The sequence below is a fragment of the Equus asinus genome, chromosome 20 (genome assembly GCF_041296235.1).
Source record: "Equus asinus isolate D_3611 breed Donkey chromosome 20, EquAss-T2T_v2, whole genome shotgun sequence".
In the NCBI taxonomy this organism is placed as follows: domain Eukaryota; kingdom Metazoa; phylum Chordata; class Mammalia; order Perissodactyla; family Equidae; genus Equus; species Equus asinus.
In genome coordinates this window covers 47,394,621-47,421,339 of record NC_091809.1, presented here as the reverse complement: position 1 = coordinate 47,421,339, position 26,719 = coordinate 47,394,621, and the positions used below count along the sequence as shown (strand labels likewise).

Genomic DNA, 26,719 nt, shown 5'->3' with positions numbered 1-26,719 from the left:
TTTTCACAGCCCTTATGAGAGCTTATTTGTTTACGTGTTTTCCATCTATCTCCCCCCATCAGAATGTTAGCTCCAAGGAACTATTTTATCTGCTGCTGTATCCCCAGTGCCTAGATCAGTGTCTGCACATAGCAAGCACTTTATCAACGTTTGCTGACTGACTAATCCTACTGGAATTCTCTCCTCTACACTTAGGCCTTAAAGAATCATACTTATCCTTTAAGACTCACCACAACTGTCCTGTCTGCAATAGGGTACTGATGTCCTCATCACCACTGTCTAGAGTTCAGATCAACAAAGCTATTGAGTACCTACTATTGAACAGTGATGTGCTAGGCCATGGAGGGGAAACAATAAACATGATATGGTTACAGTCTCTGTGGCATTTACAAGCTAATGGAATTTTACAAACTAAAGTGGTTTCTTCATCCTCTGAACTCCTGTGGTAATTAGACTACAGTTAATGCGATAATGAATCATGACGAGCCTTGCAACATCTCTTCTATTGCGTCAGACTATAATCTGGCAGCTGTTGAATACGCTGTCACCCAGGGATGTAGGCTATAGGCTGAGAGAGCCATGCTGTGCCTCCCCCGTCCTTCATCTGCTCCTCTGTGAATCCTCACACCTCTGAGGTACGAAAAGTGGAAGGTTAGAGGCCAAGAACCCTATTCTTTTCCCAGCACTGAATTCTCTACATGAAAGAAAGTGGCGTGAGTGTTCTTTACAAGAAATTCAAAGTTTTGAAAACTAAAGGTGTGCATTTTGGAAACTCTAATATAATAATATATATAATATAATAAACTTCTAAATAAGCTATATTTGCATGCAAAATATGAAATTAAATGATACATGCGAAAATGCGTTATAAAGTATTTTTTATATATGTAAAGCATAATTACAGTGTTATTTAACTTTTCAAAGGTCTAAGCATTTGCTGCCCAAATAGACTGTAAACTCTTGACAGCAGTCATGCCTTACACTGCTCTTCCTCTTCCATGACACCTGAGCAGAGAGCCTCTGTTAACAGCAAATGAGACTGCAGATAACCACCACAAATTCTTACTTCTAGACCTGGCAACTTTGCCTTTCAGCAACAAAATTCTTTCCTCTGAAAACACCAATACTTATTCTGGATTACTAAAGATAGAAACATCTTTTAAACAATTCTACAGAAGACAGGTTTGCTATTGGCATTAAGAAGAATTTTTTTATTCTAAAAACAGAAAGAAAACAAAGTTATTCACCTGGGCTTCACTCTCTCTAGAAGTAGCACTAGAACAAAAATTCACAGATAAGAATTTAAGCACAAAAACTCTTAAATCGTGGAATGATCCGGAATTTTTAATGCCTGTAAGTGAAGTTTGTCTCTCATGTCCAGGGAAGACATATTCTCTTGAAGAGGGCTAGCATGGGCTTTTATAATAGCTAGATTTTTATAGTATCAGTATTAAATGTAAATTGCCAGGTTAATTCATAGCCAAAAAAGTAAAAATAAATTAATATAAAACAAACATCCCCAGAACAATTTATTCATCTTCTACATTTGAACAGGATGCATAATCTTTTCATGAACACCACTTAGGTAAACATAGCATAAGGAAAACATGAATTCCTTAAATTTCCTAATCTGAATTTTTATTAAGTCCACATTAATTTGTAACTATAACATATATGATGATTTTAAAGATGAAGTGCTTAAGACTAACAATATTTTAAACAAAACAAAAAAACTGTTCTCTCTCATGTGTTTCTTTCATTTATAGTAGGTCCTTCTTAGCGAGATTTATAATAATTTGTCAAAAAGACCACTGAAAAGATCAGGGATCTGAAAGTTACTTTTAGCTTTTAGAATAAAAAGTTGATTTCATTACTTATCTGACCTTATCCTGTCAGAACTATCCAACCTGCCTCTCCAAAATTAGTCATGCTGTAGTCAGCCTCCACTAGAATCATTTCTCCCACTAGTTCATTAAGTTCAAAGAAGACTTGGCAGATGAGAATGGGAATTCTATCTAATTTATGTGTAAGAAATGAAGTTCAGACAATGATTGAGAAACTAAGTAACGATGGCATGCAGGAAAGAATGCAGGAGCAAAGACAATGTTAGTTAGCTATCACATACTACAGGGCACAAAACTAGGGGTGTTCATTTATTCTTTGCTTTGCTCTGAAAACAAGTAATAAAAATGTAACTTTGGGTTAATGAACTTAAAAAGCTTGCTAAAGTATCTCTGTTAACACACAGAGAGCCCAAGGCTGGCTGCCAGCACCCCTAGGAGCCTGTAATTACACACCAGCAGGGAGAGACTCTTATTGTAGCGACATGGATTTGTTTTAACTATTAACAAAGAAAAGTATTTAAAAATCTCCTTACTCAAATACTTGTCAGTAGAGTTTCTAATTTCAACTATCACTGACCCCTGCTTTTAGACTTGGTTTCTCGAGGCAAAAACTTATGTCCATTAACTAAATCAAAATGGTTCTAAATTCAAAATCAAGAACCAAGGAAGCATTAAATGAAAGGTTAACTTTTGGTCAGTGGAGGTAGAATAAAACCATAATAGAAATAGAAGGCCTTCTAACTCACTAGCCTAATCAATAATCCAAAGAACCCTACAGTAACATTGTGGTCAGCTGAATAGCCCCCCAAAGACATCCATGTCCTAATCCATGGAACTTGGAATGTGCTACCTACATGGTAAAAGGGACACTTGCAGACATGATTAGTTTAAGGATCTTGAGACAGGGAGACTGTCCTGGATTACTCAGGAGGCCCAATGTAAGCACAAGGGTCCTTGCAAGAAGGAAGTAGGAGGATCGTGTCAGGAGTGGGAGATGTGGCAATGGCAGCAGGAAGGTGGAGTGATGTGAGGAAGGGGCTGGAGCCAAGGAAAGCAGGAGGGCTCCAGAAGCTGAAGAGGGCAGATCTCCAGAGCCTCCAGAAGGAACAAGTCCTACCAATATCTTGGTTTAAGCCCTATACAATTCATTGCAGATTTCTAAACTTCAGAACTGTAGGATAATAAATTTGTGTTGTTTCAAGCCGCTAAGTTTGTGGCAATCTGTTACAGTAACAAAAGGAAATTAACACATTTTTTTATACTTTTAAGGATTATGAAGCTTAGTAGGTGTTATCACCATTAACTTAATTGAAGCTACAACAAATAATTATAAAAGAGGGTTTGAAATTGCTAGGCCTTTCCACACTACCCACCTGTGTAGAAACTGCCAGCATCTAGACAGCTTAGGAGAATATAAAACAGACATAAGGGCATAGGAAAAACATGATTTTATGTAAGATAATGAAAGCATCTAGGCCGGCCCTGTGGCCAAGTGGTTAAGTTTGTGCGATATGCATCGGCGGCCCAGGGTTTCACCGGTTTGGATCCTGGGCGCCAATATGGCACTGCTCATCAGGCCATGCTGAGGCAGCGTTCCACATAGCACAACCAGAAGGACCTACAACTAGAATCTACAACTATGTACTGGAGGGCTTTTGGTGGGGAGGAGGGGAGGGGAGGAGGGGGAGGAGGTGGAGGAGGAGAAGGAAGAAAAAAAGGAAGATTGGCAACCAGTGTCAGCTCAGGTGCTAATCTTTAAAAAAAAAAAAAAAAAAAAAGAAAGGAAAAAAGCATCTAATTCCTGTCTACTATGTACTCAGTGAGTGCAGGACTCAAAGAGCTTACAACTGTGTGAAAGTTCTAAACAAGAGTGCATCCATCACCCTAACTTAGACAAATAAAAAGCTAGGTGACATGCCAAGGATGTAAAAGTAGAGGCTGGAAAGTGAACAGACTTATCTACACAAACAAACTGTCAGAATCATCACCAACCTGCAAGGGTACACATAGGTACTGTGATCTATAATATAAATCTGAACTCTCAACTCCCACCCTACTAAGGAGGGAAATCTGTATAACTGCTTTTACTTTGGATTTTCAAGGCAATTCTACTCTAGCTATACTTCAGCTTTCTATATGAGACTCTCTCCCTTTTCATCTGGGAGCTGGGGGACACACAATGCAATACCGAAAACTGTCAGAAAACAAAAACGGTTTATTTTCATATTTATAGATTCTATATAGATTGCAGTCACTTTCTTCTATCAATAGGTGGTGAGCTTGTGTTGGTTAGGCAAACGCTGACAGTTCACTAAAACTGAAGTACGAGTAGACTGAGGCAGTGAAAAGTGCTTTTTGGGTACTGTCAGATGAGCAGATGAGTGACATTTGAGGAGACAGACATGGACTGCCTTTAAAGCACTGTAAGATCTAGTCTTCCTAAATTATCATAAAACTACAGTCTTTAGAATAAGCATGCTCTATATCAGCAACGACATAAATCAATCTTCTCAAACGAAGCTGACAGGTTATACAATTTTAGCAGTTTTACTTACTACTTTATTCTATATTTTATTCCTCATTATTTAAAAGGGACCTGTCAACCAAAATAACAGAATTTTAAATATCACCCTTTTCCTTCTTTCTTCCCAGCCTAGTTTGATCTGATACTACATGAAAAATAATATAAACATATTCTGAAAGTTTATCAACTTTCAAGCCACACACACAAAAATCCTTTATTTTCACAATACTTTCTTCTGAATAGCTGGAAATAAACAATCCCTTGCTTTAAGAACCCTGAAGGAAAAGCTCCTTTATTTCTATTTCACATCCTCAATACTCTTCTCACCTGCTATTTTGATATTCAGATTGGCATCCAGAAGCAAATTTTCAGCTTTTAGATCACGATGAACAATGTTCCGACAGTGACAAAAATAGACGGCTGCGACGATCTGTTTGAACTTCCGACGGGCCTCCTTCTCTGCCATTCTACCATGGGCCACCAGGTGGTCTGCGGTGAAGAAAAACAGTCAGTTCTCATTTGGATCCTGGAATCATTTCAAAAGGTAGACTTAAGGAGGGATGCAAGGGGCCCAACAAATGAAAGAGTCAAAAAAGTGAAACAAACAAATGGAAAATGATACGCTTATAGTCCTGGCTTGTATCTATTCATTAGTAATCAGTACCCAAACTATTTTAAGTATAAATCCTGTTATACATAAGTATGCATAAGAATACACTTGCCCTACCATAAGAAAAAAAGAGTTCTGAGGGATACAATGGTGTTTTTCAACCTTACTTTTCCTATTTCCATTGCAAAAGTTTATATATACAAAGCAAACACACACGAAGATAAGTATCAGCAGCATTTCCTGTGCTAAAGGATGAGTCAAAACGCGGAGTCACAATAATTGATCATTTTAGGAAAGAGTTGACAGAAATCAGTCATTGCTAAGAGGGAAAAAAAACCCTGCTTTACATAGGACTCTGTTTAGGCCAATATCTCTTATACTTTCTCAAAGTTTCAGAATTTCACACAAAAAGGTACTTATTTGGTGACCATTCTCTGCAATGCATAACACCTGCATCTTTACATTTGCATTTAATGTGCTTACCAAATATTTTTAAAACTATGTTATTAATTTTTACAGGTAACATCAATAGAAAACCAAGTGAAGTTTCTACCACTTTAAATGAAATAATTTCATTTGCTATGTTGCTAACTAAGGTATAGCAAAAGAATTTACAGGTGATAAACTCTGTAATACTATAAACTAGGCTATCTTCTATATTTAAAAATGAATTGATTAACCCATAATCAATACTGTAAGTTCTTTAAGTACTTTTTTTTCCTAATAGTGGCATTAGGTTTATAATGAACCAACGATACACATATCCTTAACCCAGTGCCTCATCTGACCAGTAACATATACAGGTTATGACAACTGATGGGATTAGAAATGCAAATAATGATGTAGTTTGCTCTGTTTGATTTCTAATAGTCTCACTAGCACTATCCTTTAACCAACTGTTCTAGCTGGGTAAAGGACACATTTGCCATCATGAGCATCCCGAGATAGTGCGAAAGTGAAAAATTAGATAATATAAATAAATGTTTCGTTTGTTTCTCAGTACTAGTTTCAGTAATACCACCCAAGTGATTTGGCGCCATCTCAATCACTCACAAGACCAGTCAGGTTTATCTTTTCTTCCGTCACAAAGAGGAAGTTTGGGATAAAACATACGCGCTAGTAATGACTGCCAAGATTGGGAGCTTAGGACAAGAAATGGAGGGGTGGGGGAGCACGTGAAGAAGGGGAGCTCAACGGCAGCCGTTTACATAGAAGATTTTCAAACAATTCAAACAACATTCTGACCTCAAAGAACAGAACATTTTGGAGATCAAATACTACAGAATTTTTAAGAGCAATGTCTTACAAGTAGATCATTTAAATGATTAAGAAAGACCCCTCAAAGGAACTGCTACAATTGTCAGGTTTATCAATGAACCACACACAAGACCTTTGAAGCATTTTCCTCAAAAACAATCACTATTATGGCCAAGATGATCAATTTAGTACAAAAAAAGGAGAAAAGAAGTCTTTAGCTTAGAAGTTAAAAGGACTAGAATATAGAACACGGCTTTCTACAGAGTTTAGAGGTGGTGATAAACGAGCTCATGCTCTGGTGTGCTCAGCCTTCTGGTGAGATCTGTCACAGGAACTTTAAACAACACAAAGTCCAACTAGGGATAGGAACTTAACACAAGCTGTTCAAGAACTGGACATCCATCAGATGTAGAACGCTAGGTTTTATTTTAAGAGGCCATTCTCTAACAGTACCTGCTCCTTTGACCCCCTATTTCTCTTAACCCAAGGCCCAATTATTCTAATAATATGTTTTAGCTGCTAAACTTTGTCTAATTAAAGAGCTTTAAAGAGACAGCTATTCTTGAGAAACATAAAAATAAACCCTTATGAAGGTTTACCAACAGAAGCTCATTTGGCTAAGCCACCATTAATTAAAATGCCCAAGAGACATTCGTCTGGCAGTAAATACTAATTATCAGAACACATCAAAGAGCTTCTTAAGTACAACAGAACGATTAATTTCATGATTTCCAAAATAAGTGGTTTTCTTTTATTAAAAAAAAAACTATATTTTCTAAGTACTTTGTTTTCCTAAAATGATTGGAAAGTTCTCAAAATTGTTACACAGGCCAGGAGCTGCTGGAATATGGCCTTGGTCTGTTTTATCTCTACAATGACACATTGGTTGTCCTTGGATTGTTTACACTGCCAATATCCCCACCTCTTGATCTGCTAAATAGAAATAAACTCTGTTACATGCTAGGGCCAAAGAAGGGATAGCATATTTAGGAATAAACGTGTACTCTGATCATATATGACATAACTTTAAGTTTAAAGACATTTAAAAGGCTATTTTTTTCCAAGGTCCACTCAATACCATACAAAGAATATTTAAGCATTTGGTTAACAGATTACAAGGATTCTATAGTATTTGAGGTGACTACAATACTTGTCATCCGCCACAGTTAACATGCTTTTGGCTAAAAGGTATCTGTGACAGAACACTGGCAAAAAGAGCTTCAATTGTTTAGTATTTTCCCTAAAGATACCTAAAATATCCCTACAGTTATGGATATAAAGAAGATTTACAAATTTTTTTTTAAAGTGTTGGCTGCAAAAATCAGATGTTTTCTCTTAGCCATTGTGGTTGACATTCTAATTTTCCCCTCTTTGGGAGCACTGTGCTCTTCACACACAGGACCATCTTAAAGGCTCCGTGTCATTTAGACTTTAGCCTCTGCTTTTATTTCTTGTCCATCTCATTACCCCCCAACCCCCACCCCATCCCCTGTTAGTTTGCTTTCAGTGTAAACCTACAGGGTCTAGTGGGTGTGCCAGAAAGCCAGCAGCCTGTGGTAGTTTTCGTCCCTGCTGAAATTGCCTATCAGCTGCCCAGGGACAAATGGCTGCTTTATGTTCATGTGTGCTGCATAGGCAGGCAGTGAAAATTCTTCAGGCTCAAATGGGATATTTAACTTTCAGCAAAAAACCCAGAGCAGTAGCCCAGCCTGGACTTAACACAAAGTCACAGCATTTGAATAAATACTGGGGTCATTTCAGAAGGCAAATGAAAGCAAACGGCCCCTGAACCATTCAACATTCAAAGTAAACTATATTCTGAATCTTGTTAGGATAAACCCCAGGTGCAAAGAACTCTACAGAGTTGTTCTGCTTCTCCCACACAGTTTAGTAAGCTAGTTCTCCTAAATACTGGGCGAGATATCACCTGGATCTCCCCATATCTTCAGTCTCAAACATCCCACAGGGCAGCCAGGACCCTAGCTTCCTGAATTCCTAGATTCCTTCTTCCTCCACCCCCCGGGAGGCTAACAATCTTCGATTAGACACCTGCTGCAAAAACTCCATCGCAGTAAGTCCTTTTTTCACCATCAATTAACTACTTATCTATTTAGTTGCCACTATTCATCTCGGGTAAATTTAAAGTTTTTCTCTATCACAACTTCACTCCAATCATTTCACTCTAGACAAAGATGAGGTGACTCAGTTAAAAGAAGAAAATGGTTCTCCTGTTTCAGGCTCTTATCACAAGTAAAGAGTCTAAGTTCTCTCTCACTTTTCAATCACCACAAATCACTTGGCACTAGATTTCTTTAATCTTTTTAATCTTTTCTTCCTCAGAAAATAAAAAGAAGTTAGTGACACTAAGGGATTTATACACCTCAGGAGGATTAGTATGATTAGAAGTGGAGAGAATGAATTCTGAAGTTTCAAAAGTATGTATAAAGTTTACTTCAGAATTCACTGCTTGTAATTTTGTCCCATTCTGACTCAGAATGAAATATCTTGTGGTACATTTAGATTCTAACCTTTCAAAGAGCAAAAATATACATCAGCCATCTTCACTTCCCTAGACCAGCTTCACTGGAGGGTCAGAGGCACGCCACTAATGGGATAGTGGTGGGAGCCAATATTTCTTAAAATAAGTCACTTTTCCACTACAAACAGACAGTGTCTCCATTTGTCTGCTAAGTCTACAACTCAAAACTGATCCAAAACGCTAGCTGAAAATGAACACACCCTGACAGCAGGTCAAGCAACAGGGCAGAAACTTTTCATTTTTCATGATGAAAAAATAACCCAGTCTAGAATGAGGAAAAGACAGCACGTGTGCCACACTTAGGTGGCTATCTGAAAAAATTTCTGCCAATTCCAAGCTCACCACAGCTAAAAGTTATTTGCTTTGCCACTCAGTTCTATCATTTCTTTTTTCTACACCCATGGAAACAACTTCCTGTTTATCAAACAAGTGCTTCTTTCCAAAAGAGCAAGGGTGAGGCCAAGATAACTCAGCTGCCTGGGAACAGGTTAACAGGAGTGCACTCACTTTAATGTCATCCTGTCCTAACTCTCCGTAGGCCCCAAGCTGCAGTGACTAGAAGAAGAGAGTTTGTTATTTTGTTTTCCTTGCCAAGAATCCAACCATCTCATACCAGACTTCTTTACTTGTTGCTGCTTCTTGTTACTCTCTCTTTTCTTCATTCTCCCTGTTGTTCAGCCCAAAAACCTTGGTGTCATCTTTCATTCTCTTTCTCCCACACCCACATCCACATCCATCAGCAAATTTTATTAACCCTACCATCAAAATATACCCAGAATTCAACTATTCCTCACCCCTATCCCCCCCACTCTGATGCCACCAACCCCCTCCAACAGCTATTGTCTTCCTCCTGGATTATTGTAACAGCCTCCTAATATTACTCCTAACTAGTATTCCTGATTCTGCCCTTGGCCCTCTACAGTCTATTCTCAAAACAACAGCCAGAGTAATAACCCCTTTTTAAAAAACCTTTTTATTTAGAAATAATTACAGATTCAGAGACGTTGCAAAGATAGTACAGAGAGATCCTATGTACCCTTAACCCAGTTTCCCCCAGTGGTTAAATCTTACATAATTATAGAACAATATCAAAACCCAGAATCTGACATGGGTACAATGTGTGTATAGATCTAGGTCATTTTATCACATGTGTGGATTCGTGGAACTATCGCTGCAATCAAGATACAGAAGTATTTGGAGTTACTCATTACTGACTATTCCTGCAGCTATAAAAACAAAAAGCACACTATATTTTCTTCTATCCCAAATAAATTCAACTTTTCCTTCAAAGGTTTTGAGAAGATACAATTACTTTGTGAAATACTTATAGTCACAGGATACGCTTCAGTTCTGAAATTTTTAAACTAGAACTATTACTTCCCATGCATCCTTACTACATACAAAACAGCGCTCTGCATATGATGGATGCTTAATAATTACAGATCAACTCAAGGATCAATCAGAGAAAAGATATAAACTTTAAAAACAAACATTTTTTTACTCTCCATTTGCCACTAAACAAAGTTTGTAAACTAAGCACTGTTTATATTAATAACTCTTTATAAAAAACACACTATTCTTTGATATGAAGTCCATTCACAGTAATGTGGAGGAGGACTGTTTTCTTATAGCTTCTTACAAAAATACTCCTAGACTAGGCATATGCCCAGGCAGCCTACGAAATGGGATCCCATATATTCCAAAAAGCCTTTCAAGAATGTTATTCAGACATTTTTGATGTAGTGCAAACATTTCTCATGCTGCACCAACAGACTAGCAAAGGTGGGTTGGCTAATTTTGTGAACCAGAGGTTCTTCCCTGATTTCTAATATAAACTTCAGGCTCCAAATCAAGCTCATTCTTTAATATCTAGCTCCAAGGTGATTTCCCTGAAGCACTCCCTAATCTACTCACCTCTCCTAGAAGAACTGCTCCATAATTTGGGTCTAATGGCATTTAGTCTATATACCTCCATAATATCAGTGAACAACTGTACTACAGTTATTTCTTAACACGTATGTCTTCCATACGAGACCAGGGATTCTTGGTCTGTGGATGGGTTTCCACCCATGACCCATGCAAGGTATAGGAAAATATGCGTAATGTGCTTCCAATTGTGTAGGAAGAGGAAATACAAATAAGCATGTGTGTGCACATGTGTGAATATTTGCTTATATTTTCCAAAAGAATTAATGTTAAGTGAAAAACTTTTAAAATTATTACTTATAGGAGGACGGAAAAGGGGTGGAAGCTAGACTTTTCTCAATGTACCCTATTTTATAGCTTTAACCTTAGAAACATGTAATGTCTTAAGGAACCCAAACAATTCAAAATTGAATCAAACAGAAGAAAAAGTAATTTCTAAAAATTGAAAGCAAACTGGAAAAACACAAACCTAAGTTATGTCATAACCAGTCAGAGAATAATTTTTTAAGTGACAATAAAACACAGTATTTTGCCTATGCATCCTTAATGGGATATATCCTAAGGACAAAAAGAATCAGTAGGCTTAATATTTGTAATAATACTGGTATTGCTTTGAATCAATTCTGCCCTCACTCTCTCACATCAAATATGTAATTATGTTAAAGGCATTTGGAACCACAATTTTCAGCATAAGAAAAAAGAGACATAAATACAGAATATTCAAGAAGTAAACACACTGAAATCTTACATTTTAATTCAAATGTTAGTACAAATTCACATTTTACTTTCCTCTCTATAAAATAAAGATATACTCAGGGCACCTACCTTGGTACCCTGAAAAGGCCTCTAAGTAATGAAAACCCAGTAGCCATAATAAGCATCCCTAGGATTTCCAAATGCTATTTTCCACTTGAAGGAACCAGAGCTTCTAAGAGAAATGTTCGATTCCAGGTCTGGGACAGGAAATGTTCAAGATAAGCCTGGGACATCTTACCTAAAAGCAAGGAAGTCATCAAAGACTATTGGGATCTTGTCAAAAGGACACAAGAGTCGACTTGAAAAGGTTCCCACTGGCTAAGTGAAATAATTTTTTTTTTATTGAGTTAATGATAGGTTACAATCTTGTGTGATTTCAGTTGTACATTAATGTTTGTCATTCGTGTTGTAGGTGCACCAATTCACCCTTTGTGCCCACCCCCCACCCCCACCTTTCCCCTGGTAGCCACTAATCTGTTCTCTTTGTCCACATTTTTAAATTCCTCATATGAGTGGAGTCATACAGAGATTATCCTTCTCTAACTGGCTTAAAAGTGAAAAAATTTGAGCATCAAAAGAATAATGTTTCAATGGACCAAAACACATCAACTGTATTAAAATCCATAACTTCATAATGATATTATAAAATAAACAAAATCAACTTCATGGGTCACCACTGGAGATTGCTGGGGTTTGCTTTTATTAGTGTCGTTAAGTCAATTCCGACTCTTTGAGACCCTGTGTACAGAAGAATGGAACCCTTCCTGGTCTTTTCGTGCCATCCTCTCACCTTCCGGCGCTATATCAGACAATGCTCCACTGCTATTCACAGGGTTTTCATGGCCAATTTTATCAGAATTGGGTGGCCAGGTCCTTCTTCTTAGTCTGACTTAGACTGGGAGCTTCGTTGAAATCCGTCTACCATTGGTGACCCTGCTGGTATTCGAAATACCGGTGGCATAGCTTTCAGCATCACGGCAACAGGCAGTTGCAGCTGCCGCAGCATGACAACCAACAGACAGGTGTTGTGGTTCCCTGTCCAGGAAATGAAACTGGGCTGTGGCAGTGAGTGCTGGATCTTACCCACTAGACCACCAGGGCTGCTTACTGCTGGGTACCAATTTATTATTCTGAAATTTAATACATAAAGAAAAAGAATCAAGCATTTATTTTGCCTTTACTATAGTTTCTACACCATTTAGAGGCAAAGTTCTTTACAGAAGAATTATAGCTAAAAATGAAGAAAAAATGAGAAAATTAGAAAATCACCATTTTGCCACTTCTAATGAAACAGTGTATTTAGGCAACTAAATAATAATAGCTAAAACATTAGGTCAAAGGTTGACAGGAAACTTTATACATCACTAAAAGTGGGGAAACCAGACATCACACAACTCCTGAAATGATGCAATAGGAAGACTATGGAGTCTTCCTGCCCTCGGCCCACCCCGAAATTGACCTGTATTTAACTAAACCACTTTAGAAGAAACAGTGAGCTAGAGGAACATGTTAAATGACACAATAAGGATCCAAACCCAGAATGTGGGAAATTTTACAAGACGATCCAGTTTCTCCAACAAATAAATGGCATAGGAAAAACGTGTGTGTTTCCAGAGACGAAAGGGGTTGTTACAAATTATAAAAAATTTAAGACACGTCAACTCAATGGATGTATGCAATTTGTTGCATTGTGATTTGAATAAACTATAAAAAGAAGTTTTGAGACAACTGGAGAAAGCTAAACACGTCCTGCCTATTAGTATGAAATGATGTTCATTTTGTTGAGTCTAAGAATGGTACTGTAGACTTTGTGATCATGAAAGAGTAGCTGATACGGAATTTATTCTCCCATTTTAACCAACTATAAAAGTTGGACTATTTGCAGACATTAGACAGTAACCAACAAAAGGCTATGATTCTTGAGAGAAAGGACACATAAGAGGTAAGCTCCATATTCATCCTAAACCACAATCTAGGGAAACAGAGCCCAAGCAACAAGAAGTACACTAGAGTCATAGTTAGGGGCTGCTAAGGCAGCTAGAATTTGGGTGGCAGGATAGCAGACAACGATGGAGAAGCAGAGAAGGAACACCAAAAATTAGCATAGAAATTCTACTCAGGTCCTCAGCCAACTCCCACACTGCATATGTGCAAAGCAAGACTATGGAAGGTCTAGCAGAAAAAATTTCTGGGAGGATAAAAGCTAAAGAGAAATTTTTAGAGGTTACACAGTGCTCAGGATATGCTGGAGTTCAGGTTCAGCTTACAAGGAGAGATGTTGGTGAATATACTAGGCACTCAGTTGAGACCCCAGAAGACCATGCCCTAGAAATAAAGCCTGTGCCATAGGAGTAAGGGCAAAACTAAAATAGAACCTAACAAAGCCTAAAATCAAGCCTCAACATGATCAAGTTGATCCATCTGTAATTTAACTTTCTGTCAGAACAAACTTAACACTACAGAAGAGAAAATCATCCAGAGTCTCTATAAGACATCAGCCTTAATATCCAGCATACAATGACAAATTACCAGACATGCGAAGAAGCAGGAAAAGTGACCAATAATCAAGAGATTAAAGTCAAGATTAAAGAAGCAGAACCAGAGATGACTCAGACACTGGAGTTAGCAAGCAAGGACTTCAAAATGACTATGACTACTATGCTAAAGAAAATACAGGAAAGGCTGTATAAAAAGGATGAAAAGATAAAATATGGCAAAGAAGAATCAGAATCTCTAAAATATATATTATCTATAAACATATATTCTAACACAGCAAAACACCTGAAATTGAGAATTTATTGAACAGGTTTAACAGCTGACACAGCAAAAGACAGGATTACTAACCTTGACATCGGTATTATGGTTGAGTTTTTAAAAAATCTTTACATATAAGAGAAAATGTTAAGTACTTACAGTAAAATGATATGATTTCTTAAATTTGCTTTATCATACTTTAACAAAAAAAGGAAAGTTGGGGAAGGATGAAACAAAAACAGTAAAATGTTGATAATTGTCAAAACTGGGTGATGAGTACATCAGAGTTCATTATACTATTCTCCTTCCTCTTATATATATTTTAAAATGCCTATAATAAAAAGTTTTTAAAATTGGAATCTATCATTTGTATATCTATGTTCTTAATAGCATTATGTACAATAGCCAAAAGGCATAAACAACCCATGTGTCCGTCTACAGATGGATGGATAAGCAAAATGTGGTATATACATAAGACAGAATATTATTCAGCCTTAAAGAGGAAGGAAATTCTGACACATGCAACAACATGGATGACCCTTGAGGACATTGTGCTAAGTGCAACAAGACAGTCACAAAAGGACAAATACTGTACGATTCCACTTATAGGAAGTACCTATAGTAATCAAATTCAGAGACAGAATATAGAACGGTGGTTGCCAAGGGCTGGGAAAGGGGTAAACAGCGAGCTATTGTTTAATGGGTACAGAGTTTTAGTTTTGCAAGATGAAAAGAGTTGTGTGGATGGACAGTGATGCTGGTAGCACAATAACGTGAAGATAATTAATGCCACTAAATTACATACTTAAAAATGGTTAAGATGGTAAATTTTATGTTATGTGTATTTTACTATAATTTTTTTAATGGAATTTCTCTCTCTTACACACACATGCACACACTCCTGGGCACACACAGACACTAGTCCAGAAAATACCTTCAGGACATCAAAGTTTGCAGGCACACTAAAATATAATGCACAAATTCCAGATATGAGATAAAAATCTAAATATATAAGTCAAGTATTCCTATATATTATGATTAAAATATCTTTATTTTTCTAGGAGTTTCACTCTGTTAGAGAAACTACATTTTCCAAAAAGTGTTAAAAAAAATAGTTCAGAAAACCCTGAGGAAAAATATTAATATAGGAATCAAGCAAAAATATTCTTTTGGGACTTATATATACTCAATGCAGCAAAATATTTTGATCATTCTCTGGGGCGTTTATTTTTCTGTCATGGTAGAACTGAAGGATAACCAGACAACTTTGAATGGATGTTTAGCAGTAAAGTGAGGTCATTAAACCATAAGTTTGTAAGCACTAAGCACAGGTGGCTTCCTCATACCTCTTGGGCAGGTTGCAAATATAAATGCTAAAGTCATGTCTGATATTAAGAAAATAAACCAAAAAAAATGAATAATGAATGGGAAATTAACTGGAGAAGGAGATGAAAGTTAACAATTCTGATTCAGAGTGACTAAATGAAGGTCAGCAGATGGTTATTTGCTTCTGTCAGTAAGTAACCATCTCTGTTAGCCTCAGAAAAGACCTAGTTTTTGTAACCAAAGGAAGTAAATAATTTAGTGGGAATATAGTATTTCAGTTATAAAGATATACAGAATGTCATGAGGATTAAATAAGAAAAACATGTTACAAAAAACCCCAACGACACAATAGTGTGTACAATAAACAAAGGTGATAGTGCTCTCAAACATCTAGGAGGTCGCAAGATAACATACACAGAACACTTCACACACAATATCTGCTACACAATGCTTATGCAATTCAGTCTTTGCCATTCTCTGCTCTATTAGCCAGTCTTTAAGTCTCCCACATTATAAATAAATGACATTGTGAGAAATTCTGGGTTCCATACATATTGGCACCATTGGGAAATGTTATTTTTAAGGCACTGAGAATGTCCGTAATAAATCATACACACTTCAACAAACTACTGTTAAGTTAGTAATTTATCTTAAACGCCCTTGAGTTCTGCTTGGTATTCAGGAAACTTTTCTTGATAAAGTGCTGGATTTATGACTTCATGGTCTCAAATAGGAAGTTTGGGGATACAGATCTAAAGAAATCATACTGTGGAAGTTTTAAATTATGAGTTTAGTGGCTTACAAAACTAACCAGTTTCTCAATTCTGTCTGTAAAATTAAACAGGCCCACAATGTCATGGCTACTGCCTTACAATGTAGCGCTGTATAGTATGCAATAATCATCTCAATAAATCAACTGAATGAGTAATAAATGCTCGTTCAATAACCACTTACTGAAGTCCACTACATTGCTTAGAATTCATAATCTTCAGGATGTCTTTCTCTGCAGTTATCCAGAAAACAAAAAGGTGTTTTCCTTCCACATCAAAAACTCGTTTAACTAAAATGTGTTAAGGAATAACATGAAAATTCCATGCTGACTTGGTTAATTTCATGGTGATACAATGAAATAAATTTAGAGCCCTTCTATATGTTAGACACTGCATTAAACAAGGAAGACACAGATGAATAAGATTCAAATGCCACAATGTGCAATCTAGTGACATTCTTTCATTTACTTAGTCTTTCGTTCAACTGATCAATAAATATTTATTGAGCATGTATTCACTGCAGGTACTACTCTAAGCACTAGAGATCTAGAAAGGCTCAAAAATGACAAAAGTCCTTACTCTCATGATGCTTACATTTGAGTGAGGTCCAACATAAATGAAGAAATAAATGCAGTTGGTGATAAGAACCAAGAAGAAAAAATAAGGCAAGGAAGGAGATACAGAGTAGTGGGCCAATAGGAAGAGAAATTTTAGATAGCATGGATAGCAAAGACCTCTCTAATAAGGTAACATTTGCTAAGAGACCTGAAAGAAATGAAAGAGAGAGCCATGTGAATATCTAGAAAAAGAGTATTTCTGGAAAAAGGAATGGAATATCTGAAGGCCTTCAAGTGGGAACATATTGGAGAGTTTGATGAACAAGAAAAAGATGCCAATGTGAAAAAGGGGGAGAACTAGGAACTGAGTTCAGACAGGTAGCTGGAGAACAGACTGTATAAGGTTTTACAGGCCACAGAAAGGACTTTACAGGCCATAGAAAGGACTATACATTTATTCCAAATAGATGGGAAAACCAATAGAAGTAGCTGAGTGGTAAGATTCCACTTTCATTTAAAAATAAAATCACTTTAGTTGTAATGGGGGAATCAGGGCATATTCAGGGAGACTGGTTAAAGATTACTACAGTAATCCTAACAAGAGATGACTATGACTTAGACCAGGTTGGTATTGGTGGAAGTGCTGATAAATGACTGAACTCAGCATATATTCTGAAGGTAGAGTCAGCAAGATTTACTGATGGGCTTGTTACGAGGTACGAGAGCAAAAGAGAAATTAAATATGACTCTATAGAAGTTTTTTGTGAGCAAGTGGGATGAATGGAGTTGCATTACTGAGACTGAGGAAAAGAGAAAGTTTACGGTAGTGGAAATTAAGAGTTCAGTTTGCATATGCTAAGACTGAGAAGTTTATTAGACATCCAAGTGGAAATGTCAAAGTAAATAGCTGCAAACATAAATCTAGAGTTCACAGGACAGGCTGGGCTGGAGATTTAAAATTTAGGAGCCAACAGCTTAATGGATCAGATACAATTAACCAGGGAGTAGATGTGCATAGAAAAGAAAAGAGATCCAAGGACTGAACCGAGGAGTGCTCTAAAATTTAGATGTCACCAAGACGAGGGAATCTGGCAAAAGAACCACCAGAAGAAAAGTGATAGGTCAAGAGACCATTATCTAAATTACATAGTCTAGTTATCAGTAAATGACCAACACAGAAATACAAAAAGACGAAAAAAATTTACCACAAAGCGTGCTATAGTAGAGGTATGTTTGAAGGAAGAAGGAAAAAGGCAATTAACTCTAGCACAATCAGGGCAGATTTCACAGAAAGCATAACATTTGAGAAAGGTCACAAAAGTTGAGTAGCAACCAACAGAGCAAAGAAGGACAGCAGGGCTCTTGTATCTTGTGTCCTGGCACCTCCTATTGATTGTCACCCTTCCAACCACTTCCTCTGACACTAACAATTCCTTTATAGGTCTCTTGAATGAAAACAGGACAATATTCCATGAGGGGTTAGGAAGTAATGTAAATTCAAAGTCCCCACTAGCTTCACATTACTCTGGTATATCGCTGGGTATCTGGTAAACCGCTTTCTGCCTCTCTTGCCTCCACATTTATCAAAGACACTGAAATGCAGTTCATAGTCTCCTGCTCCACCAAGATTCTGCCGGTCACTTAAGCAATGTCAACATCCATGAGAATAATCTATTTGATAATTTAACCTCATGGTTCCTTGAACCTTCTTTATCCCCAGTGAGTGAGCTATTACTCCACCAAAGTTCAGCAACTATTCCTAAGGCCACATCTTGGACTTGTCTTTGCTTCATATTTTTCTGCCTTTGAAATTCTGAACTCTAAGAGTAAACTCCCCTCTCTCTTAACATAAACTTCTAGATCAGCAATACTGAATAGAAATAAGATGTGAGCCATTTATATAAAGATTTTCTAGTAGTCACATTAAAAAGTAAAAAGAACCACTCATTTTGAAATTAATTTTAATAATTAATTTTATTTAATCCAATACATCAAAAATATAATCAATGCAACATGTAATCAACATAAGTATTAGCAATGAGATATTATCTTCTTTTTTTCACACTAAGTTTTCAAACTCCAGTGTTCATTTTATACTTATAGAATACCATATTTCAGACACTAAACTGTCTAAAGCCAAGGTGAAATATAACTTTTGCCAAAATAAGAGTTGTGTTTAATAGAAAAATATTTTACACTTTAAGAAGTAAAGAATTTGGCCTTGCCCAAAGCTAAGGTCTGACCTTTTCCCTTGGCTTCTGGGAGGTAATCTCTGGGCCCCAGGACTACTATGTCTGATGGGAGTGTCTTTGTTTGCCTGGGGCCCTTGGGTCATGCCAAATAATCTAACAATATGATTTAGCATGGGCCTGGCCAAACCCATATAGTCTTAGGGTGGAGGCTGGCCATACTCAAAAGACCAACAATATGACCTAGGATGGGAGCTTTTGGTCAGCTGACCTGGAGACAGAGATCAATCACACGGGCTATCAATCAAGTCTATGTAAAATAAAAACTCTGAACACAGAAGCTCAACTGAGCTTCCCTGTTGGCAACACTCTGTGCACACTGTCACACAGCAATACCAGGAGAGTAACACACCCTGATTCCCCTGGGAGAGGAAAACAAAAGCTCTGTGTTTGGTAGTTTTCATGGACTCTGTGCTTCCTCCCTTAGCTGATTTGGATTTTAATCTGTATCCTTCCCCTGTAATAAACTGTAACTGTGAGTGTAACAGATTTCAATGAATTCTGTGACTACTTTTCAGCAAATTATCAAAGTTGAGAGTGGTTTTGAGAACTTCTAGAACTTGCAGTTGGTGTGAAAGTGAGGGTGTTCTTGGAGACTATGCTCTGACTGTAGTTGGCTAACTCTCTCAGTTGGCCTAAAACTCTTGCACATTGCCTCAGTTTTTAAATTCAAATATAAATTAAATTCAAAATTCAGTTTCCCAGTTGCACTACCCACATTTCAAATGCACAAGAGCAACATGTGACCAGTGGCTACCGTATTGGGCGGTGCAGTTTTAAACTTTCTCTCTCTGATCTTCTTATGGCCAAAACACTTGCTTTTCAACTTCATCTACATCTCTAGTTTTTTAAATTCCTCCTTTCTAACATCATTTATCCTGGTCTCACTTGCCCTCTCCACCTTTCAGCCTAAGCCCAATGACCCACAGATTACTTTACTCGTAGTCAACTCAATTCCTTTGCCACCTGTCTCTCTTCTTCTATTTGCACATGTCCTATAAACCCCAAACACTGGATCAGCCCAACCATCTTTCTTACCCTCTCTACCCACAGGTAATTGAGTATTGCTAAGGAAAAAAATCATTCAATCCTATATAACGGAATAACAAGTTCATGCTTTCCTATCTCTAGGGCCTTTAAATCAACTATTTCAGCTGTCCGTGATCACTCTCTCACTCTCCCAAGGAGCTAATTTCACTTTCTCCACCCTCATCCATGTCCCAATCCTCTCATCCTTAATTCTCAGGTGATGATCTAGCCTCCTACTTCACACAGAAAATTAGACAAAATGGATGAAGTACCTTACTTCACATTCTTCTATCTAAAAAAATTACCTATAGCCACTAAATCCTTTACTTTCTTCTATCTTTCTTGTGCAAGGCCAATTCCTAGCAACCGTGCTCATAGCTCACTCACCTTCTATTCCTCAGGGATCTGGCTGTACAGGTTATCTTTTCCATATCGATTACAGTCACACTCTCCTTGCTCATGACTGTATCCTCAACCTCACCCTATAACAAGTCCCACATTTAAACAAAACAAAACAAAACTCCCCCTTCTCCTTGTCAAATACTGAAAGGATCTGAGATTTTACCCTACTTGCAAGCTAACAATTTAATATGACACAGTTGCATGGATGCTGACAGAAGACATGAGACCCCCTAGGTCACACACAAAGGACTTTGGTATTTAGGGCACAGCAAGCAGCATGAGCATCAACATATTTGCTTCAGTTTGCCAAGTCATATTTCCCACAGGGTGATGTGAAGGGGGCCAGGTGACACCTGCCATATAGTTGGGTGCATTAAAAGAGAGGAACCCTGAGCTTAGAGAACCCAAATCTTCTATAAAAGGTGATAATTAGATCTATCCTTTAGCTCCAGAGGAAGAAACTATTTCTGTCTTCCAAGGCTATTCACTATATAAGCATCCTTGAAAAGGATGTCGAAGACATAAAGAAATGTGAGCCACCCATAGAAAATACTCTCCCAACTCCCGGCTTCCTGCTCTAGCTACTGTCTTTTCCATTCTTTCGTTCAGAGCTGTTTCAAAATACTAGCCTTACTCACTGCCTCCATTTCTTTAATATACTGTCACCTAGCTTCCACCTCCATCACTCCATTGACACTTTCTTTGCCAAAGTCACAAATGATGTCCTAGCTGCCAGTTGATAATCCTTATTTTCCTTGACCTCTTTGGAGCATCTAAACACTTAATCACTTCCTTCCTGAGCTCTCTCCTTTGGCTTCCATGAACCGTTCTACTTTTGATTCTCCTCCTATGGTTTCGACAGTTCCTTTTTAGTATCTTCTGCTGGGCTTGCTTTCTCTGACTGTTTTTTTAACACTGATTTTTCCCTCACCCTCTTCTCACTCTTTTTCTCTGTGCTTCCCTTGAATGATACCTACTCCCCTGCTTTTAAAGGCTACCTGTATGTTAGTAACTACCAAAGTTTTATGTTCAGTCAAACTTATGCCAAACTCCAAAACTTTATTCAGTCACGTGTCACTTAATGACGGGGATATGTTCTGGAAAATGCATCATTAGGAGATTTTCTCATTGTGTGAACACCATAGAGTGTACTTACACAAGCGTAGATGGTCTAGCCCACTACGCATCTATGCTATATGGTACTAATCTTATGGGACCACCATCGAATATACAATACATGGTTGAGTGAAACATCATTATGTGGCACAGGACTATACCCAATATTTCCTATATAGCTCTAGCTGGATATTCCACAGACACCTAAGATGCTTTATGCCATTCTCATTCCCCACTCACACTGCCCACCCAAATTATTCATTTCCCTTCCTGAAACTTGCTGTTCTTCCTTTAATTTCCCATCTGTGTTGGAAGCACTGTGATCAATCCAGTAGCCCAAATCAGAAAATTCAGAGTTACCCTAGATCAGGGATGGGCAAACTACAGCCCATGGGCTAAATTCAGCCTATTGCCTGATGTTTTTTTAATAGCACCTTTATTTAGCTACAATTCACATGCCATAAAATTCACTATTTTAAAAGGCAGAATTCAGTGGCTATTAGTATATTCACAGAGTGTTGCCTGTTTTTGTAAATAAAGTTTTACTGGAACACAGCCATGCCATTTGTTTACAGATTGTCTATGGCTGCCTTTGCAGTACAACAGCAAAGCTGAGTAGCTTTGCACAAAGACTACGTGGCCTATAATACTAAAATATTTACTATCTTGGCCTTTAGAAAAACACGTTTGCCAACCTCTATCCTAGATTGCTTGATCTCTCTCAACTCCTATATTTAATCTATTACTAAATCCTGTAATATTATACCTCCTAAATTAGAGTGAGAGCTACTATAAACTTCCTCAATACTTCCTAAATAATAGTGAGAGCTACCAGTGACAGCTTACTATAAATATTCTAAACATTTTTATTTTTTAAACTTTAAGGGGCAAGCCCAGTGGCACAGTGGTTAAGTTCATACGCTCTGCTTCGGTGGATCAGGGCTCACCGGTTCGGATCCCTGGTGTGGACCTACATTGCTTATCAAGCCATGCTGTGGCAGGTGTCCCACGTATAAAATAGAGGAAGATGGGAAGAGACGTTAGTTCAGGACCAATCTGCCTCAGCAAAAAGAGGAGGATTGGTCGTGCATGTTAGCTCAGGGCTAATCTTCCTCAAAAAAAACAAAAAACAAACAAAGAAAACTGAGATATAATGAACATGGCATAAAATTAACTATTTTAAAGCATACATTCCAGTGATTTCAATATATTTACTATGTTGTGCAATCATTACCACTATCTCGTTCTAGAATATTTCCATTACTCCCAAAAGAAACCCTGAAACCCTGTACCAATAAGCAGTTAGTCCTACTTCTCTTCACCCCCAGCCCCTGGTAACCACAAATCTACTTTCTGTCTCTACAGATTTGTCTTTTCTGAACATTTCATATGAATGGAATCATACAATACATGGCCTTTTTCTCTCTGGCTTCTTACACATAACAATGTTTTCTAGGTTCATCTATGCCGTAGTGTGTATCAAGTACTCTATCTCTTTTTACCACAGAAGAATATTCCATTGTATGGTTATACCACATTTTGTTTATCTATTCATCCATTGATGAACATTTGGCTTGTTTCAACTTTTTAGCTATCATAAATAATGCTGCTATGAATATGTTGTAAAATTTTTGCATGGACTAAGCACTTCACAAACACTCACATAATCCTCACAACTCTCTGAGATAAGTGATATCATCATCATCATCATTACTATTATTATCTTCATTTTTTTTTAAGATTTTATTTTTCCTTTTTCTCCCCAAAGCCCCCCAGTACATAGTTGTGTATTCTTAGTTGTGGGTCCTTCTAGATGTGGCATGTGGGATGCCACCTCAGCATGGCCTGATGAGTGGTGCCATGTCCGCGCCCAGGATTCGAACCAGCAAAACCCTGGGCCACTGAAGCAGAGCACACAAACTTAACCACTTGGCCACGGGGCCGGCCTCATGTTATCTTCACTTTAAAGATGAGGACATTAGGGCAGTGAGATAAAAAAAAAAACTTGCCCAAGGTCACAAAGGTAGTAAGTGGTGGAGTTAGGATTTGAATCAGAGCAGCCTGACTCCATCCATATTCTTAACCACTAACAGTGCTGCCTTGTTTAACTACAACTAAAATCCATTTTCTCTATCCCCATTGCCACTACTTATCAGACCTCCTCAGCTCTTATCTGTTTTATTACAATAGTCTTCTAACTGCTCTCCCAGACTCTAATCTTATCTCTCTTACATCCTCATATTGCCACCAAAGTCCCCTTTCTAAACCATAAGTCGGACTGTGTCCTGGCCCTTTTTGTAAAGCCTTTCCATGGCTCACTATCATCTAACAATGGATCAAACTTTTATCAGTCACAGATGCATTTATTAAAGTGAAATCTTATGTGAAAATCCAATAGGCATAACAGGTTAAAAGCAGAGATGCTCTTGTTGAATAGAAGGAAAAAATAGGGGTTGTTTGAATGTGTTTGTGAGGAAAGCGTGATCTTTTAGCCCTGCCTCATATACCTACCTACTCAAAAAGGCATCTTAGACATTTCAAAAAAAACCCTTAGACCTTTTGGAATATTCTGAGAAACCACCAGCCCATCACTTAATCCTCTAAGAAATTAGTGCTAGTTCCCTGAATACACCAAGTTGTTTCAACGCTTTAGAGTTTTTACATAAATTATCCCTCTGGAAAACTCATTTACACTCAGCAAACTTCTCATAACTTGAAATCTTTGTTCAAATATTACTTCCTTTATAAAGCCTTCTCTAGCCTATTCCTTACTCTGACAATTGCAAATATTGCTCACAATCTCTAGCACATTCTGATTGCTGATGTCCCTTGTAAAATATAGTACTCAAAACTGAAGATAATACTCCAGATATGGTGTGACTGCCACAAAGGGTAAGACTACAACAACTCTTTCAGCAAATCTGAAAGTGAATTTGGAATCAAGTAGCCAACTACCACCCAAAGCAGTTTTGTGTCTTAACGTGCCAACAACAATAGGGTAAAGTTCCCAGCTAATAACCTTCACACCTAGGGCAGAACCTTCCAAGTACCACAACGCATCACCTGAAGCAAGCTTGCAAAACGTTGGACCAAAGCAACCACCTGTTTTTCACTGCTATACCTAAGCTGTCAAGCACTGCTAACGAACAACCCATTAAAATAAGCCACAAGCAGAGTCCCAACAAAGTGAAAATCCCCACCAAGTGCTAGCCTATCAATGCTGCCTTCAACTTGTCCTCTATCATCTATTTCTTTAATTTCCTTTAGCTGCTATTCCATGACTTCATCTCAGCATACAAATTGTTTTCATACTTCTCAAAAATTAGTATTAGGTAGTTGGACTCTCAACTGTAATTGCCTAAACATCAACATCACACAAATATGTATACAAACTTACCAGCCTTCAACTCTATCCCTACCGGCTTCCTGCCTCACCCGAGACTAATCCCTCCACCCACGCACGAAAAGGTCCCCGCTGAGGGATGCTCCATGACAGCGCACTCTCTCCCTTACATCTACGTTTCCTCGGGTCCACTGGTTCTTTCCCCTCAACATAACTACAGGCTTAAGTCAAATATCTAATAAAAAGACAATACATATTCAACCAACGCCCTTTCCAGTTACCATCGCTCGCTCACTCCTTCCCATCACAGCCAAGTTTCTCACGAGTCATTTATACCACCAGCCTTCAAATCAGTATGATGCTGATTTTTATCTTAGTGGTTACTCTAGGGATTATAACATGTACCCTAAATTATCACAATCTACTTCAAATTAATACCGACCTGATTGTAGTAAAACACAGCAACTTTCCTCCAACATAACTCCATTTCCTCAACCTTCCTTTAGGTACTTATATTACATCAATACGTGTTAGAAATCCAGAAATTAAATGCTATAATTACTTCTTTAAGCCATTTTATGCCTTTTAAAGAAATTAAGAGAAGGGAAAAAAGTATATTTACATAGTCTTTTATTTCCTACATATCATCTTTTACGCTTTTCTTCATTTCCTCCTGTGGATATGAGTTACCACTTGGTGTCATTCCATTGCAGCCTGGGCACTTCCTCTGGAATGTCTTGTATAACAGGTCTGCTGTTAAGAAATTCTCTGTCTTTGGTTATTTGGGAAGGTTTTTATTTTGCCTTCATTTTGAAGGATAGCTTTGCTAGATATAGAATCTATGGTTCACAGTATTTTTATTTCAAAATTTTGAATATGTGAATCCACTGCTTTCTGGCCTCCATTTTTTTGTGATGAGAACTCAGCTATAAATCATATTGTTGCTACCTTGTAGGTGAGGAGTCATTTTTCTCTTGTTGCTTTCAAGCTTCTCTCTCTTTCAGGAAAGTGACAATGACATGTCTAGATGTGGATCTCTTTGTGTTTATCCTGCTTGAAATGCACTGAGCTTCCTAAAGCTATAAATTTATTTTTTATGATACAGTTTGGAAGTTTTTGCCCATTATTTCTTCACGTGTTTTTTCTGTCCCTTTTTCTTTCTCCTCTGCTTCTAAAATTTCCATTATAAATATGTTGGTATGCTTGATATTGTCCCACAGATCTGTGAGGTTCTGATTATTTTTCTCCAATGGTTTCTTCTCTGATCTCCAGACTGGATTACTTCTACTGATATTTCTCCAAGTTCACTGGTTCTTCATTCTGCCACCTCAAATCTGTTATTGAACTCATGCAGGGAATTTTTCATTTCAGTTATTGTACTTTTCAATTCTAGAATTTTCATTTTGTTCTCTTCTATAGTTTCTATTTCCTTACTGAGATTCCCTATTTGTTAAATCATTGTCACCATATTTTCTGTTAGTTACTTAGACAAGGTTTCTTTCTTTCTTTCTTTGTGAGGAAGATTGGCCCTGAGCTAACATCTGTTGGCAATCTCCCTCTTTTTGCCTGAGGAAGACTGTCACTGAGTTAACATCTGTGCCACTCTTCTTCTATTTTATGTGAGATATTGCCACAGCATGGCACAACAAGCAGTGCTAGGTCTGTGCCCGGGATCCGAACCTGTGAACCCTGGGCCACCGAAGCAGTCTATGAACTT

The 26,719-nt window shown here is 37.7% G+C and overlaps 1 protein-coding gene across 6 annotated transcripts in view; it reads right to left on the bottom strand.

Moving 5' to 3' along the window:
* The window catches only part of SIK3 (SIK family kinase 3), a 245,456-nt gene that overhangs the window by 68,668 nt on the left and 150,069 nt on the right, over positions 1 to 26,719 (bottom strand). For all 6 annotated transcript variants that reach the window (XM_014855543.3, XM_014855545.3, XM_014855544.3 and 3 more), the window contains exon 4: positions 4,696 to 4,857. In XM_014855543.3, coding sequence (XP_014711029.2) covers positions 4,696 to 4,857 — 162 coding nt within the window. The remainder of the gene's footprint in view (positions 1 to 4,695; positions 4,858 to 26,719) is intronic.